The sequence below is a fragment of the Lutra lutra genome, chromosome 5 (genome assembly GCF_902655055.1).
Source record: "Lutra lutra chromosome 5, mLutLut1.2, whole genome shotgun sequence".
NCBI classification, from domain to species: domain Eukaryota; kingdom Metazoa; phylum Chordata; class Mammalia; order Carnivora; family Mustelidae; genus Lutra; species Lutra lutra.
In genome coordinates, this window is record NC_062282.1 from 101404950 (window position 1) to 101422296 (window position 17347).

The 17347-nt window shown below is 37.6% G+C and overlaps 1 protein-coding gene across 11 annotated transcripts in view; it reads left to right on the forward strand.

Annotated features, from left to right (window-relative positions):
• ARHGEF28 (Rho guanine nucleotide exchange factor 28) overlaps positions 1 to 17347 on the forward strand; it is a 314675-nt gene that overhangs the window by 209044 nt on the left and 88284 nt on the right. For all 11 annotated transcript variants that reach the window (XR_007127439.1, XM_047729921.1, XM_047729911.1 and 8 more), the window contains 5 exons: positions 2648 to 2769; positions 6768 to 7048; positions 10317 to 10524; positions 13192 to 13303; positions 17211 to 17253. Coding sequence is in view for 10 of the 11 variants with exons in the window: in XM_047729921.1 (XP_047585877.1) it covers positions 2648 to 2769; positions 6768 to 7048; positions 10317 to 10524; positions 13192 to 13303; positions 17211 to 17253 (766 nt within the window). In the remaining variant the exon portion in view is untranslated. The remainder of the gene's footprint in view (positions 1 to 2647; positions 2770 to 6767; positions 7049 to 10316; positions 10525 to 13191; positions 13304 to 17210; positions 17254 to 17347) is intronic.

Sequence of the window (17347 nt, forward strand, 5' to 3'; positions counted from 1 at the left end):
TTATAGTGAGGATAAAGTATTTCTTTTAAAATATATTTTATTGGGGCGCCTGGGTGGCTCAGTGGATTAAAGCCTCTGCCTTTGGCTCAGGTCATGATTCCAGGGTGCTGGGATCGAGCCCCACATCGGGCTCTCTGCTCAGCCAGAAGCCTGCTTCCTCCTCTCTCTCTGCCTGCCTCTCTGCCTGCTTGTGATCTCTGTCTGTCAAATAAATAAATAAAGTCTTTAAAAAAATATATATATATATTTTATTTAAAGAAAAAAGGGTGGGTCAATCTAAAAACAAGCACAAGAGAATAGAGCGTAGGTAGTAAATAGATATGGCAAAATTGTGAATTTGGCAGAGGAATGATAAAATCTTGTGAAATATTGGTCTAATATCCTCTGAAATAACATAGAGATCCAGCCTCTTGTTTGAAACTATTGGGACTAGATTTGTTTTGGAATTTAGAATTTTCAGATCTTTTTGGCATAGTGCTTATAGTACTATGGCTGGCAATGCCATCATCCAGTGTGGTAAGATTTCTACAGCAAAATGTATGAATATTCACACCAGCTGAGGTTAATAAAAACTAGACATGGCCTCTTGTTCAGGTCAGATTTTGCACCAAATATATTTGTGAGCCAAATTTATGAAGAAAAGTTTTGATTTTCAGAGCTTTCTAGATTTTAGAATTGGAGATAAGGGATTAGGGACCCATCTTTGTTAACAAATTACATGTTTTTTAAAACGCTGATCAAATTACACAGAAAACAAATTAAACCCCAATTTGGCCGAAGTTACCAATTATAATGGCAGAAATGCCTGGTGTGTTACAGTGTGTAAACTTAAAAATCATAGAGCAGTTTGGCTCCTGGGTGACTTAGTCGATTAAGCATCTGCCTTCTGCTTAGATCATGATCTCAGGGTCCTGGGATCAAGTCCCACATCGGGCTCCTTGCTCAGCCAGGAGCCTGCTTCTCCCTCTCTCCTTTCCCCCTACTTGTGTGCATTCTCTTTCTCTCTCTCTTTTGCTTTCACTTTCTCTCAAATAAATAAAATCTTAAAAAAAAAAACCATTATCGAGCAGTTAAACTGGATTAATTATGCTTCAGAGGGCCATGCTGAGTTAACCATGACTGTTTTTTAAACATTCTATAAAATGACATTTAAGCACATATTTTCTTCAGTACACATTGAAAGTGCTTTATCACATTCTTGATTTATAATCTTCGGAATGTGCTTTTACTTTGTGTAATTACAATCAAAATGTATAGTAATTGATCATAAAGGTCGTACTTGCGAAGTATTTGTGGACTTTGTATGTCATAGTTCTAGCTATATAAATTGATAAAAGAAGACATTATGGATGTAAGAAAATAGTTTCCATTTCCACTGTATATTTACTTGAGAAGCTCGATGAAATCTCATTTTGGTGTTCTGTGGTTAACAGGTAGGTTAAGATACCGAATCTGAAGCTAATGCCATTTGGTTCGTACAGTTGATATATTTTTGTAACTTTTTAACGTCTTCCAGCAGAAGTACATCAACCCAACAGTTACTAATCTTTTTTCATTTTCTGATTCACTCCCATGGACTTACCTGGCTTTTATGCTATGACACAGGATGGGTGGGAGATCAGGGCCATTTCTGATAGAACAGAGGCAACACTATTCCTTTTGTGTCCTTGAGAACACCTGCCAGAAAGTCGGGGAGGATGACATATGCTACAAGTAAAACTTTGAATCCCCCCTATTAAAGTCATTCACGGACACTGATATGGTTTCGGTCAGTATCAGTAGCCTCACATTGAACATGCTTGAAATAACTGCTACTAACAAAATGTAGTAATAGTGACAGTTAATATTTACTGAGCTCTTGCTAAATCCTAGGCATGTATTTAGTGCTTTGCATGTTTGAGCTCATTTAACCCTCATACTCCATGACAGGGAAAGCATGATGAAAATCTGCTTTTATAGATGAGGAAACTCTGTCAAGGTATTGGGCCAGAATCACTGGAATGAGGCATTCTGGCTCCACTGTATTTTGTTGCCTTCAACTTTCTGTTCCCTACAAGTCCAGTAGCTCCACAACTCTTTGGGACTCAACTTTGAGCTATGTCGTCTATTTGTAACAAAGCCAAGAACATGAATGCAAGCAAAACCGTTTTGATAACTAAAAAAGAAGCAACTCTCTAAGAGCATGTATATTCATTCACAATTCGTAGACTGTATACTGTCTTCGGTCCATTAGTAAAGGGTATGGAGCCTGAACACTGCAGTGGCCCTGAGGCTTCTAAGACAATCATGAATGCTTCCAAGTTATTGATAAAGTGAAGTGAATTTTAGTTTTACTTATTAGAAATTGAAAGCAGAAATCTAATGATTTTGGGGCACCTGGGTGGCTCAGTCGGTTAAGCATCTCCCTTTGGCTCAGGACATGATCCCAGGGTTCTGGGATGTGCCCCACATCAGGCTCCCTCCCTGCTCAGCAGCGAGTCTGCTTCTCCCTCTGCCCCTTCCCCTGCTTGTTCTTTCTCTTTCTCTGTCTCTCTCTCTCAAATAAATAAATAAAATCTTTAAAAAAAAGAAGAAGAAGAAGGTAAAGCTTGACTTTAAAATAAATCCCATCTACTTTTTTCTGTCCTCTTGTCATTTTTTCCTCTAGATCACTCTTCTGATGTCTTCAAAAAATCCAAGCATTCCCCAACATTCTTTGCAGCAGGCCGGCTCTCTGAGGTGCTGAATGGTGGCGATGAAGTTTACGCTAATTGTATGGTGACAGATCAGGTAAGGCTTGACTGATGTTACCGGAGGGATTTTACTCTCTTTCCAAAACCTGAGTATATGAGAAATATAGTTAGCATTGTTGTGTTGCTCTGATGATTTCAGCCCAAGAGTGGCCCTCGTGATCGTCATATGAGCACTTAACTTAGGTTTTCCTTTTCTGCACGGCACACATTACCCCACCAAAAGTCTGTCTCCCCGTCTCCCTCTGCCCTCTGTAGGGAGGGGTCAATGTCAAACAAGAAGAGTGTGAAAGCTCTTGCATGGAGCCAGAATAGGAAGTGACAACTGGGCTTTTCAAAAAACAACAACAGCAACAACAAAAGCCAGTTTGTATATGCCCTGATTAAGTAATATTTGTATTCAAATGCAGCAAACGGTTATGAGCAAGAGCTTGAGGCCAGCCCCATATGATGTGTCATATAAATGACTTATTTAATCCTTCTAACACATCCATTAACATATACTAAAGTTATAGAGCTTTAATATTAAAATAGACTATTGTTATACTACAGGGAAGTTGGAGTCCTTTAGAATGCACCCCTCCACACCAGTCTCTGACATTTGTTAGATCTCACAGAGTCCTGTGGTTTGCCTGTGCATCGATTTATGGATTTATCCCTTAATTTCCCTAGCTCAGTGATTCTCAAATTTTAATATTTATAAAAATTAAAACATAGTTTTAGGTCTGAAGATTTCTGTACACACAGTTTTATGGATGATTTTAGGGATTTTCAAGGGTAATTTTGACAAAACATAATTTTTGCCTTATCTACAGACTTCCAAACCTAAACCCCATATAAGATGCACCATATATATGCTTACTGAGCAGTAAAGAAATTTACCCTTTTTTGTTGTTGTTAGTATGCATATACTGTACCCTGTTACTTAGAGATGTTTTCTGTGATATGGAGTTGTCTGTCTCAAAGATCTTAATTTCACCCCTTGAGTCAAATATCTTGTTTTTCCTTTTCTGTTCCAAACAGTGTTACAACAAATGCATAGTATAAAAGTTATAGATTGTGCTGATACTTAGAATGACAGAGGGGCCAATCAGAGTGGACAGCATCTCTAAATAACTAGTGTAGGTTTTTTGGCATAAAGCAGCTGAACATCAGCCCTATGTTTAGAAATATAGGATGAAACAAAGGTTAGGACAAATAGGGAGTATTTGCGGACATTCTTTGGCAGTATAGGACAATTAGGATTGGTGTGCGCTAGCCATATTCTAATTCTAATGGTTGCTGTATTTTCTCCGTGGTGTTTTTTTTTTTTTTTTTTTTTTTTTTGAAGATTTTATGTATTTATTTGACAGACAGAGATCACAAGTAGGCAGAGAGGCAGGCAGAGAGAGAGGAAGGGAAGCAGGCTCCCTGATGAGCAGAGAGCCCGAAGCGGGGCTTGATCCCAGGACCCTGAGATCATGACCCGAGCCGAAGGCAGAGGCTTTAACCCACTGAGCCACCCAGGTGCCCCATGTATTTTCTCAGCGTTTAAGTGAACTACTTCTGGAGTCCTTATCTCTTTGCTCTGAGCCTCAGTGAATACTGCAAATATTTCACTTACCTCAAATAGCTAAAATTGTATATGCTTCAGCATTACACGGAGGAAAACTGTGCTCTAAGTTAAGTTAAACATGCAAAACTTCCTAAACCAAAGATGAGGTTAGAATATAGTTTCTGTTTTGGAATCTCTTGAGATAAGTATCGCTTTAAGAACATGAAGCATGCATTTCAAGAGAGCTCAAACAGCCTAATTGATAAACTGAAATATAGCAGGGGATTGCTGAATTTGTGCCATGAAAACAGAAATAAAACTAAAAGTATGGATAGAAATCACAACGCTCACTCTGTCTGTATAGTATAGTTATAAGATTTCTTTTACTGTTTCTGTGTCCATTTGAATAGCAAGGATGGCAAAAGGATTCCAAATGCTGCATATTTAAAATAATTGCTATCAGTATCTGAGAAGAATTTTGTCTGATTTCCTTCTTCTGCACAGAACTCTAAAAAGATTGCTAGCTTGTTTGTGATGCTGTTTACCATGAATTCTCCTATTGACCTACCTAATGAGGAGATAAAAGTGGTAGAAACTACTTTGAAAATTACTCTGCCATACAGACTACTTTGAAAAAAATCCGTTTAATTTGGACATCATTTCAAGTCTATATAATTCAGTACAAAGAATATGTATATGTTCTCGATAAAAATTCCTCAAATGTTAACACTTTATCACATTTTAGCTTAAATATACTCTGAACAGTATGTTTTTGTACACGCAAATGATGAAAATAAGCATATAATGTTAATCATTTCAGACAAGTTGAAAATTTGGTGTCATTTTATCCCTCAATCTTTCATGGTGTATATTTTCTTTCTTTTTTTTTTTTTAAAGATTTTATTTATTTATTTGTCAGAGAGACAGGCACAGCTAGAGAGGGAACACAAGTGGGAGAGGGAGAGAGGGAGAAGCAGGCTCAATCCCAGGACGCTGGGACCATGACCTGAGCTGAAGGCAGATGCTTAATGACTGAGCCATCCAGGCATCCCTCATGGTGTGTATTTTCTAAAAAACTTGGTCATCCTGTTACTAAGCATCGATAGGTACCCAAATCAGGAAATCACCCTTAATATGGTAGTAACTATCTATAGGCCTTACTCCATTTTAGCCAACCATCCCAGTTCTTTGTATCAAAAGATTTAGTTGTTCTATCTCTTGAGTCTCTTAAAATTTGTAAGAGTTCCTTAGTATTTGTCTATAATGGTTTTGAAGCATACAGACCACGATTTTGTTTGTTTTTGTTAGAATGTGATAATTCCTCATGATTGGATTTAGGTTCTGTCTGGTGAGCAGGATTATTACAGAAGTGATGTTGTGTTCTTCTCAGTGCATTTTATTAGGAGGCACAAGAAAATAATTTTTCCCAGTACTGGTGATATTATCTTTGATTTACCACATTTGTTTTCAGTAAAATTACTATCTTCTTTTTAAAGTATTAAGTGCTTTGCGGGGGGAGAGAGTTTGAGTATCCATACATCTCCTGTTACTCAGCTGACTCACCCACGGGTTTAGGAGTTTCTTGATTGTTTTTGTCATAGTAAATTATTATAATGATGAAGACTTAGGACTCTACATTTTCCCCTTTTGCTTCTTTCTACCTTTCCTATCCTGTCACCAGACAGTGTCATCCTTTTTCTTGTTACTGTCTTCTCCCTCAGAAGTGATGCCTTTGATGACTGCCACCTCAGATCACTGATATTTTTAAGCCCCTTCATTAAATCAAGGAATGTTTTTCACAGGTGTAGGCTGCACTTTCTCTTTCTAGTAATGATTTTAGGTTGGTCCCAGACCCTCCATTAGCTCCCTGTTTTCTCTGCCATGCGGAAGTTTGCAGACCACTTTGATTCTGTCCATAGGCTTATGGCAACAGTATAACAGGTTGCTTGTTGAGATTTGGTGTTAATTTTATTATTTACAGATAATTTGAAGTTTGGGGCATGTTGGGTCTTCTAGTTAAGTCCATGCATCTTAGGTAGTTTTATTCTTATTTTAGTTTGTAGTTTGTTTTGTCCTGTTATTGCTTTTTTGTTTTTTTTGAGAGTCGGATTGATGTGACCACCACCACCTTGGTCATCTGGATTCCTATAAACTACTTTCTGAATAAACCTGCCTATTCTTTGGTTTTTGCTCAGGTATTTAAAATATATCCTCTTTTTGACTCAGTGGCTCACAAAATCTTAAAAAGCATAGTCCATTTTTGGTTTCGTAGTAAAGAACAACTTCATAAAACACTCAGTTGGTCTTCTTTTTGTGAATGATGGGCTAGCAGCCAAGTGAACAAAAACATCATGAAAGAATTCTCTGCTCACATAAAACAAAATGAGAACAAAAAAAAAACAGGGTAAATAAGGTGGAAGGTTGTTCAATTGGGAAAATTTTATTCTCAGTTCAGCCAGTCTTCCCTGCTTTTGCTCAGCAACCATTTTTCTTTCAACTACCAGGTTGGTGATTTGGATATTAACTATGTTAATATAGAAGGAATCATGACAGACATGTGCCCTGAATCCATGGGTTCTACTCTGGGGCCTCAGAACTGCAAGCATATCCTTGATGCTGAAAACAGCCATGGAAAATGCCCACTAAATGAGAACAAGGAAGTGACCTCAAATACTGAAGCTCAGCAGTCCTTCCCATCACCATCTAGTTCATATGCTTCCAAGTATAATCTTTCCTTTGGTCATCGTGGATTTGAAAAGGAACAAAGTCATCTGAAGAAAAGAAGGTAAGGTTCTCTATTGTAGAGGAGAAGTGTAGAAGATCAAAGAACCTTGTAGCTGGACTTGGGAAATTGTATTTTATTACATCTTATTGTCCCCACTGCTTTGATCTCTACATCAAAATATTGCCCCCTTTTAGATTCCTACATTCCTTGACTTGAAAGTAAGACACTTACGAAAACTGACAAAAACATAATTGAGGAAAACCATGATGAGAAAACATTCTACCCTTACTAGGTAGGCAAGCATTTTAAAGTTACCATGTTTTGGTGCAAATGTATACAATGGAAACACCTATATACGGTTGATGGCAGTGAAAATTAGGTAATAACTTTGGAAAATAATTGGGCATTATCTAATAAAGATGTTCTGTCTCCTCTGAAAAATGTAGGAATGAGGACAAAGGGACTTGTGATCACCAAGAAAGCACCATTTTGGCCCCGGGGTGGCAGTGGGACCTTCAGTGGGTGTCAGACTGGGAGCATGTAACACAATCGATAAGGAGCTCATTGAAAAGGGAAGAGGCTGAGGGGCTGGCTGAGAGGCTAAGAACTTGTCCTGAAGGAGAAATCTGGGGGCACACAATAAAAACTGAGGTTAACACGGAGACCCAAAACCTAAATTTTCTAACGTTTTAAACACTTTGGTGAAAGCAAAAGATGCACAATATATAACCATATGTCACTGACACTTCGCTGTTTTGAGAGGCTGCAAGGAGAATATGAGCAATGCAACATTTATTTTAAACTGCACAGCAACAAGAAGAAAATGAGGTGTTAGAAGAGTCTGTTTCACTCTAAAACATATTTTGAAAACCTTTATTGTCTTACCAACCCTGCCACATAAATACACAAAAAATTTAAATAATGTTCTATGAAATACCACATAGGATGAATTCTGAATTCTACTTTTTAAAAAATTTTTTTTAAAGATTTTATTTATTTATTTGACAGACAGAGATCACAAGTAGGCAGAGAGGCAGGCAGAGAGAGAAGGGGGAAGCAGGCTCCCTGCTGAGTAGAGAGCCCAATGCGGGGGCTCGATCCCAGGACCCTGAGACCATGACCTGAGCTGAAGACAGGCTTAATCCACTGAGCCACCCAGGCGCCCCTCTACACTATTTAAAAAAAAAAATTTGGTCACAGCGTACAATTAATTTCATGTTTCACTAATGGGATTTTGAACAATGGTATTATAAAATGAGAACCAAGAGGTAATCCTGAAGAATACAGTGTATGATACCAAATATCTTAGTTCAATAGCTTAATGAGGAAAAATAGTACCCCAGTTTAAATTAGTAGAAAAAGAAATATTTTAAGGGTACCTGGCTGGCTCAGTCAGTAGAGCATGTGACTCTTGATCTCAGGTTTGTGAGTTTGAGCCCAACCTTGGGTGTAGAGATTACTTAAAAATAAGATCTGTTTTTAAAAAGTGGGTTTTTTTTCAAGAGATTTTATTTATTTATTTGACAGAGAGAGAGAGATCACAAGTAGGCAGAGAGGCAGGCAGAGAGAGAGGGGGAAACAGGCTCCCTGCTGAGCAGAGAGCCTGATGCGGAGCTAGATCCCAAGACCCTGGGATCATGACCTGAGCCAAAGGCAGAGGCTTTAACCCACTGAGCCATCCAGGCGCCCCTTAAAAACTGTTTTAATGGATAGTATGCCAAATAAAGTTACCCCTTATATTTCTAGCATGGACTCACAGTGATGGAGAAATGCTGTATATAATTGGAAAGACTTCTTTTAAGTTAGAATATGATGTCAGACGGCCAGCCATTTGAACTAATGTTTATTTGTATTAATAAAGTTGAAAGACACATCACAAGATCCCAAGTTGAAAGTAAAAAACAGAGGTGCAAGGCATCAGCAGACCTTTAACACCCCCTCCCCCGACTCTTAAGGACTCTGTCTGCTCTCAGACGATCACTGAATTCAGGAAACTACATAGTAACTTAGTATGTCTCTAATTACATCGCTGTAACATTCAGAGCACCAGCATTGGCCAGAAGGTGTTTCTTCACACTAAGCTTTGGTTTTTCATGAGAAATACGTTGATGGACTTCAACATTTGTGTGTTGAATTAAAGGTTGAAGTCCACCTCTAGTTTGTCCTCTGCTCAGTACCTAGGGGAAGTCCCTCAAAGAGTTCTGAAAGGAGAAGGACCCCACTTCGGAAATCCTCAGTGATGCCAGCTGTGGCCTTTACTTCTGGGTTTGCTCGTGCCCCAGGGGACCCATGCGATAGTTCAGGATTTGAGAGTAACCCAAGTGTTGGGGTTAGAGACGTATAGTATAGTCTCTTTGACAAGTGTCATAATTTATCACATGGATATTCGGTGGGCACTTAATAGCTTATGGATTTTCAAGAAAAATAGCCACAGTGGATGAATTCAGAGTTTCACTTTCTGCTTCATATTTCATAATCAAGACAGTCTCATTGTGTTGTTACTAAAATTTTGACTCCAGAACTGTAGCAATGAAAGAAAAATACACTTAAAAATGCATCCAGCATTCACATGCCTGTGGACGCTCCTGGCCTCAATGTTTGAGCGGTTTAAAATGTAAATGTTACAGAATGAGCCAGGAATGTGGAGGGTCACATTCTTTCCTTTTAATTTCCTGGTTATTAAAGTTAAATTAGCAAAGAAAAGCAGTTGTTGAGCAGAAGCACTACCTGTTTCTGTGGCGGATTGCTCACCTAAAATCTCTAAAAAGGATAATCTAACAGGACACATTTGAGAGCCCTTTGACTCCCGTTGATTCGGGTCTTGCCATCAACCCTGGAGTGAGACCCTTGTAGTCTGTCCTCGAACGTGTCTCAGTGCCCAAGCTATCCAGTCCCCCCCCCCCGTCGTGTGGTTTCATGTGCCATCCCCCAGAGGCCTCCCAAACAACGCTGGGGTTCTATTTCCTGTGCAGTTTTAATATTTGAAGGATAACTATGTAGGGCCTATAATAATTACATTTACAAAACAAATAGGATAGTACTAACTTGGACTAGGTTTTGTTTCTTAGTGTACTCGCCGTGGCTTTAGCTATGGCAGAAATATTCGTTTGGGGAAACATAACCTTTTATTTAAAAAGAGGAGATTGGAGGAGGAGAGGGAAAAAATAGAACACCTCTTAGGTAGAAATTTTGTTAGAAACGTTTTAATTGAGTATCTGTTGCCCCTTCTGCTAAGGAGAGAATATGATTGGAGAGAAATAGAAACCGGCGAGTCCGTCGATCAGTCTGTTGGCTTCCAGATTCTTTACTGACTTCCTCCACGCTTTAGTTCTAGCCTCGATGCCCTGGACGCCAACAGTGAAGGGGAAGGGCGCTCTGAGCCAGCACGCATTTGCTACACTCCAGTGTCTCAGAGCTCCTCCAGAACTGGAATTCCTAGTGGGGATGAGCTGGACTCTTTTGAGACCACCACGGAACCAGATTTCAGTATCTCCAGGACAGAGTCGCTTTCTTTATCAAGTAACCTGCTGTTGAAGGTATTCTTCCTGGCATTAATTTGGTTTAACTGTAAGTTTGGAAGCTGTGTTATCTAAAGCAGTCCGCCTCTATCCAAAGGGCAAATTATATTATTCATTCAAGGTGTGAACTTTGTTTTTTTTGTTGTTTTTTTTTTTTTTTTTAAGACTCATGAGCTGTCTGGTTGAGCCTGTCTTTTTAATCTCTCCCACTCTGTTGAATTTGTATAGTCCTGAAAATGGCTGGTTTATGTTTCATTAATTCACCATCCCAGTACATATAATCTTTTACATATTGAAAAATTTTACTGTTTTATATAATGATCTCTGCCAGCATCCCTTAAGCAAAGGAAGAAAACTTGTTTGCTCACATACATTTTTGCTTGGCTCAGATGATGAGGCAGATAATATTACAGTTGAAGGTAATATTTGTTGAGCATTTCTGGCTGCTCTAATTAATGTGGGACTCCATAAACTCTGTCAGTTTTTTCCATAGGAGAGGACTTTTCTCTCATACACATTTTCACATTGGAGCTTTGTTATGGTTGTTTTTTTTATTTCTTTCTTTTTAAAAAATTTTTAAATTTAAATTTTTTATTTTTTGACCATCTGAATTTATTTTTTTAAGGCTTTATTTATTTATTTGAAAGAGACAGCAAGAGAGAGCATAAGAAGGGGGAGGGGTATCAGGAGGGGCAGAAGCAGACTCTCCACTGAGCAGAGAGCTCGATGCTGGGCTCCATCCCAGGACCCCGGGATCATGACCTGAGAAAAGATTCTTAACCAACTGAGCCACCCAGGCACCCCTGGTTGTCTGAATTTATTTTTATTAATTTTTGTCTTTTAAATAATGAACTCTTCCAACCTTGCAGATGAAGCCTTTTTGTGTTTGCACATGTGTTTTCTTCCTTTTCAATTTCTATTGTCCATTTGTTTTCTTTTTAAATTGAGTTTGCTACTGTAAAACAATGTGTACTGTGCCCAAAACTTCTCTTACTGTTTACATCGATGGTTAGGATAATGCTTTATTTTTGTAGTGTACTCTGCAGTATACAAAACATGAGTTATGCATGTATGAAATACCTAATTTTCTCTTAGCTAGCTGGGATGTAAATATTACTTTTAATTTTTGAGAAAATGAGGTTTTGGAGACATGAGCTGTTTTGTCCAGGTTGGCCCTGCTTGGTGGTAGATTCAGTACTCGATCAAGGCCTTCTGACTGCAGTGCCCGAATCCTTCCCCTCAGCTCTGAGGCCTGGAGAGCAGTCTTAATCTTTTGAACCTGAATGTCATGTGATATTTCTGGATGATAACAAACGGGTATGGTTGTTAATGTAGATACTTATTTGCATTTTGAATGGAATTCTGAAACAGTTCTCATTACTTGGAAGGAAAAGTAATTTGGTCTTCGTGGATCAATTCATGCTGTTCACTTTCAGGAAGACTCTGTCCTATAAAATATATCTTGCCTTGCCTCTGTAATTGCCCTGTGTAATTTTTTGCCAAAGTGTTCTGGCTAATTTTCAAAGTTCCATGATTATGAGAAATAATTACTAGATATGACTTAAACGCAGAGGGTGACATTTGGCTCTGGCCCTCTGTGGCTAGTCAGTGGTAAGGGTAGTTCTCCAGCTGTCTGTCTAGAACCAGTGGGTCCTCCCTAATAAGGCATTCAGGAGCCAAGGCCCAGGGCTCTTTGCAACAATGGCAGGCTTCCATTTCAGCTTTCCTCCATGCCTGTTAACTAAACCAGTGGGCTTAGGCGAACAAAATGTTTCCACTTAGGGAGAAAAGAAGCTACCAGTGCTTGTGAAGGATAGTTGTTAATGGCTTAATTTTAGTAACAAGTTTTGCATTACTTTATTTTATTTCTAAGTGATATCTTATAAACCACTAGGTCCCTATTGGATGTGAGAGTCAGGTACCATAAATGGTTTTATTGGTGTTCTGTTGCCTATTCATTTAAAATTTCCAGAACGTGTAAGATAACGATGTTTTAATTATCTTGCCATCTTACATTGTCACATATGTTGCAAATATAATAATAGAAATAATATCTAATTGTGAAAACTAGCAAAAATAGTAGGTCACTTAAAAGAAAATTAAAGATACATAAATCAATGAATCCAGATGCCATCTTAGGAAGCTTTTTGAAAGATGGGCACAGACTTGATGCATTCTTCCTCAGAGGCTGCAGCTAACATAAATTTAAGTAGTTGTCTGGAAGTTAAAAAAAAACTCTTGTGAGTGGCAGTTCCTCTAATGTCTAATAATTATGAAATAAAAAGATATCAGTTAATATGGAATTTTGCTCAGATACTGCAGTGTAAAGTAGAAAAAAAGTTTCCAATAACAGAGGGGGAAACAGTGACTCGTTGTTGAATATGCAGAGGAAAAAAATCGTTTGACATAATTTTTAAGTTTCAACCAACTTAATTAGAATGTCATAATTGCATTTTAAAGTATATATGGGTGGGAAGCTCAAGTTTATAACGCATTGAAAAGAATAAAATTTTAGAAGCTGTGATAGGCGAAAAAAACAAAAAATGAGATTACATCAGAAGGATTCACATTGACTCTTTTTACAGAGATGCTGTTTTAGTAACATCTCTTGTGAACATACACTTTCAAGTCCTCTGTAGAATTAAAAAAAAACAAAAACAAAAACTTTGGTATGATTTCTTTTAGGAATCCTTGCTTTCTGGAGTCCGCTCACGTTCTTACTCCTGCTCATCACCCAAAATTTCTTTAGGAAAAACTCGGTTGGTGCGTGATTTTACAGTGTGCAGTTCTAGTGAAGGTAAGCATTCTTTACCGTTTGGCCTTGGGAACATTCTATTCCAGGGCAGATTTTCAGTTAGCAAAATATATAAAATACACAAAAGTAGCAGGCAAGAATTTTCAATTCCATTTTCATAATTGATTTTTCTAGTCTTAGCAAAATCCTTTTCTCATTGGATATTTGTCAAGTTAAAGATTTCAATTTGATGAAAATGCACATGTGTACACACCTCTCTGTTGCTTTATTCTTTGAACAAAGGTCAATGGAAGGGCAGTGGAAATGAGAATTTATTCTAGGTTTATTATTATGAGAGCATTAGAGGATTTTCAGGAAATCCTAAAAAATTACTTTGCCCTATGTGTAAATTGCTGAAGTCTAACTTAAAGACAAAGCATAGCAAAATAGATTTGTTCCCTTTCTGTATTTAGCAAGGGACTTGAGAGAGTTGCAGTAAAAGAAAAAGAAAATCTCAATAAATTTAAAAAAAAAAGAGTTGAAACATGAGTTAATGTATCTCAGCATTCTTTGGGGCAATGTAAACAGAACTAAAACTTTGATACAATAGAAGTTTAATCGATACACCTTTAGAAAGGGGTGCACATCATAAGTGTACAGCTTGACAGATTTTCAAAACTGAATTCAGATAATAAACAGGTAATTATGGGCAACTTGGAGCTGGCTTTGTAGCTACTTTCAGCCATAATTCCCAGTTTTTACTTTATTTTGAAACAAAGGTATTTCTGTACATAATATATTTTGCAGTAATTATATTTAAAAGTGTATTTGGTGGGGCGCCTGGGTGGCTCAGTAGGTTAAAGCCTCTGCCTTCGGCTCAGGTCATGATCTCAGGGTCCTGGGATCGAGCCCCGCATTGGGCTCTGTGCTCAGCAGGGAGCCTGTTTCCCTTTCTCTCTCTCTGCCTGCCTTTCTGCCTACTTGTGATCTCTGTCAAATAAATAAATGAAATCTTTAAAAAATTAAAAAAAAATAAAAAAATAAAAGTGTTTTTGGTAGTATTCATATCCATATGTAATATAAAGTATTATAATAAAATGTTTATTAATATATTAATGCTTCATTTGTCTATTATCCTTAAGTCTTAAAAAACCCAGAAACCCAGATTTGCCCAAGTATTCATAGTTTCCTAATGTAGAATATTTAAAATGGAATTTATTTCACAAGTTTCTTTCTCTTCCTTTTTACTTATTCTTCATTACATTGTTGTTGACATTTTTATGCCATTTGAAACAATACTGAAAACAGAATCTTTATGGTTGGAACTGCCATTCTAAAACATATGGGAGATGTTCAAAAATTACTTGTTGAATGAATATACTAGACAAGACACAGAGTGCAAAACCAGTGCCAGCTTTTGTTTTTTGTTTTTTTTTTTTTTTCCTTTTTCTTTCTGGGAATCCTTACTGGAAGAGGAATAAGCAAGACTGGTAATAAACATCAGTTTAAAATTTCAAAATGTGGAGATGGAGAAAAGGACTAAGAGAAAGAAAAGATACAACAACATTGAGAGGACAGGAAGAAGATGGATTAAACTTGCCCTGTTTTTTCTTCTTATATGTATATCTATAGGCGATAGATATATCTAAATCTATATCTATAGGCGATATATAGATATAGATATATCTATCGCCTATAGATAAATATATATAAGAAGAAAAAATACCATACGTGTGTGTGTGTGTGTGTGTGTGTGTGTGTGTGTGTGTGTGTGATTTCATGAGTCTTTCTGGGATCTCCAGGTCTCCTTAACCTTGATTTAGGTTGGGATTCATTTAGTGGCATCTTGACATCTTTTCATGGATGGTCCTAGATAGGGAACCAACTTCATACCTTAACCATTTAGAAAATGCTTCCAAGTTTTTGTAGTAGGCAAAATGGCAGCCTTGACATTATATCTAGTAGCGTGACTAGTTTTTAAAGTCAGTTCAGAAGTTTGAAGTTGTTGACCAGATGACTGAGAGGAAATCGATTGTTTATAAGGGAAAAGACCCTGATTTATAAATTCTTTAATGAATAAGGAAGGGTGTCTGCCTTACATACATTCCTTAAATCTTTGCATTTGAGTTAGAATTAAAAATTGAGTTAGAATTTTTAAAAAAATCAATTCTTTTGACTTTTCTGTTAATAAAATCTTACATTGAGACCATGTATTTAAAAATAGGGCTATTTCAATGAAATTTCATCTCCAGAAGGCAAGAATCACAAATAGGGGATTGAAGGTTGAAGCTACAAAATAAATGTACAAAGATTCAATGGGTAAACCCATTGGAATAAATTAGCTTTTAGAGAAGAAGGAATAATTTTAACTCTGTGTGTGTGTGATGAAAGCATAAGAGTGAAAGCCTGGCTAGTTCAAAGATGTGATGTTTCATTTTTTAGTTCATTTAGATTAATCAAAGGTAAATTGACATTTACATGACCTTAAGTTCTTTCTTGATGTGTTTGGAATAGTCCTAAAAATTTTCTCTATTTGAACAGAATCCAAGTCTCCTTTCAGCCCAGTTGGAAGCTCCTGTATATGAGCTGTAATACAGATATACAAGATAGAATAGTGCTTTGGCCTTCTTTATTCTTATTTGTGTTGTTTTCTCATCTTTGTCACTTCTAAGAGGTTACTTATTATTATTTCTCATGGTTTTGGGGAGAGGCCAAGGGTACAATGATGTGACAACATTATTTAATGCTTGTATATGCAAAACAAAATCCTATCCTGTAATTCCCTCTGGTACATTGTGTGTTTAGATAGACAAGAATATTCTCCATCATTATAACCTCACCAAGAAGGACAGAAGTGTTTTACTTTTAAGAATTTGAGGAGTGAAGTGAATGTACTTCTGAAAATCATTGTGCACTGTTAGGTGGAACCCTATTAGACTTTGTGCAGTTGCCTGAGGCTGTTTCCGTTGGTTTATTAGCTTGATTGTCTTGAACATGTGGCTTAATCTCTTGGTATCTCAGAATGTTCACAATAAGCATAGTTATTTCTGCTTATGAATTAATTTGAGGACTGTTTAATAGTGGCAATAAAATCCTTCAGATTCTTCAAAGCAGATTTTTTGTTACATACAAGGTAGTGTTAGATTGAACATTGATATTTACACATTTCAGGGGATATGTGTTAATTGTTTTTTCTTGTGTGTCTGATGCACTTTCCTTTGTGAACGGTTTTGCCTCTTCACTCTTCTGGACTGTAGCAGTAAAGGAATTGTCTTCGCTCTGTAGATGGTGTGCTCCACAGTGTCCTCTCCCCCCTTCAGTCTCTCTCACCGTCTACATCAGTGTCTCTGCTCAGTCACTGTAAGGAGCGCTTCAGTTCTGGAAACAAGATGGTGCTCAGCTTCCTCCCTTCTGTCTCCCATCTCCCTTGCCCCCAGGTCCAGGGAGGAAAGTGATCCTCCCTTTCCTACCACAAAGCACCTCTCTGAACTGGCCGCTGCTAGGATTTTATGAAGGCATTACAGCCATATTAAAAGGGACTCTTCCTTATGCTGGCCTTCAAGACTTTTCTTATGAGCTTCCCTAAAAGGCAGCCAACATATGTATTGATTCGGTATGTTAGGGAATTAGTATTACAAGTAAGGGATGAAGCTCTGATGAGAAACATCCAAAAAGACAGAACTAATTTTCTTCCATGCTGAAACTGCTCGCTGCCATCTGCTAATGCCAGATTCATAAAGTCATTGAATGTCGCCATGTGATGCCCACCCCTCATTCTCTCCAAACTAGGGACAGTGATAAAGCTACCCAGAGCAATGCCCTACTTACGTAAGATGACGGATTTCCTCGATACCCTCTAACTGATGGTGTGAATAATGATAAAATATGGTTGAGTGTGTACATTTTAGACTAGCACATGACTGCTAGCTTGTCTGCCTCAGTTTTCATTTTATTGTTCTGTGTCTTGTAGAGCAAAGAGCTTACAGCCTACCGGAGCCACCAAGAGAAAAAAGGTATTTTAACTGTTCCAGATTTCCTGAGGGTCTGCTTGCTGTCTTTGGAAATGTTTGCACATGAATTCTGAGATCCGTTCCATAGTTTATGAGA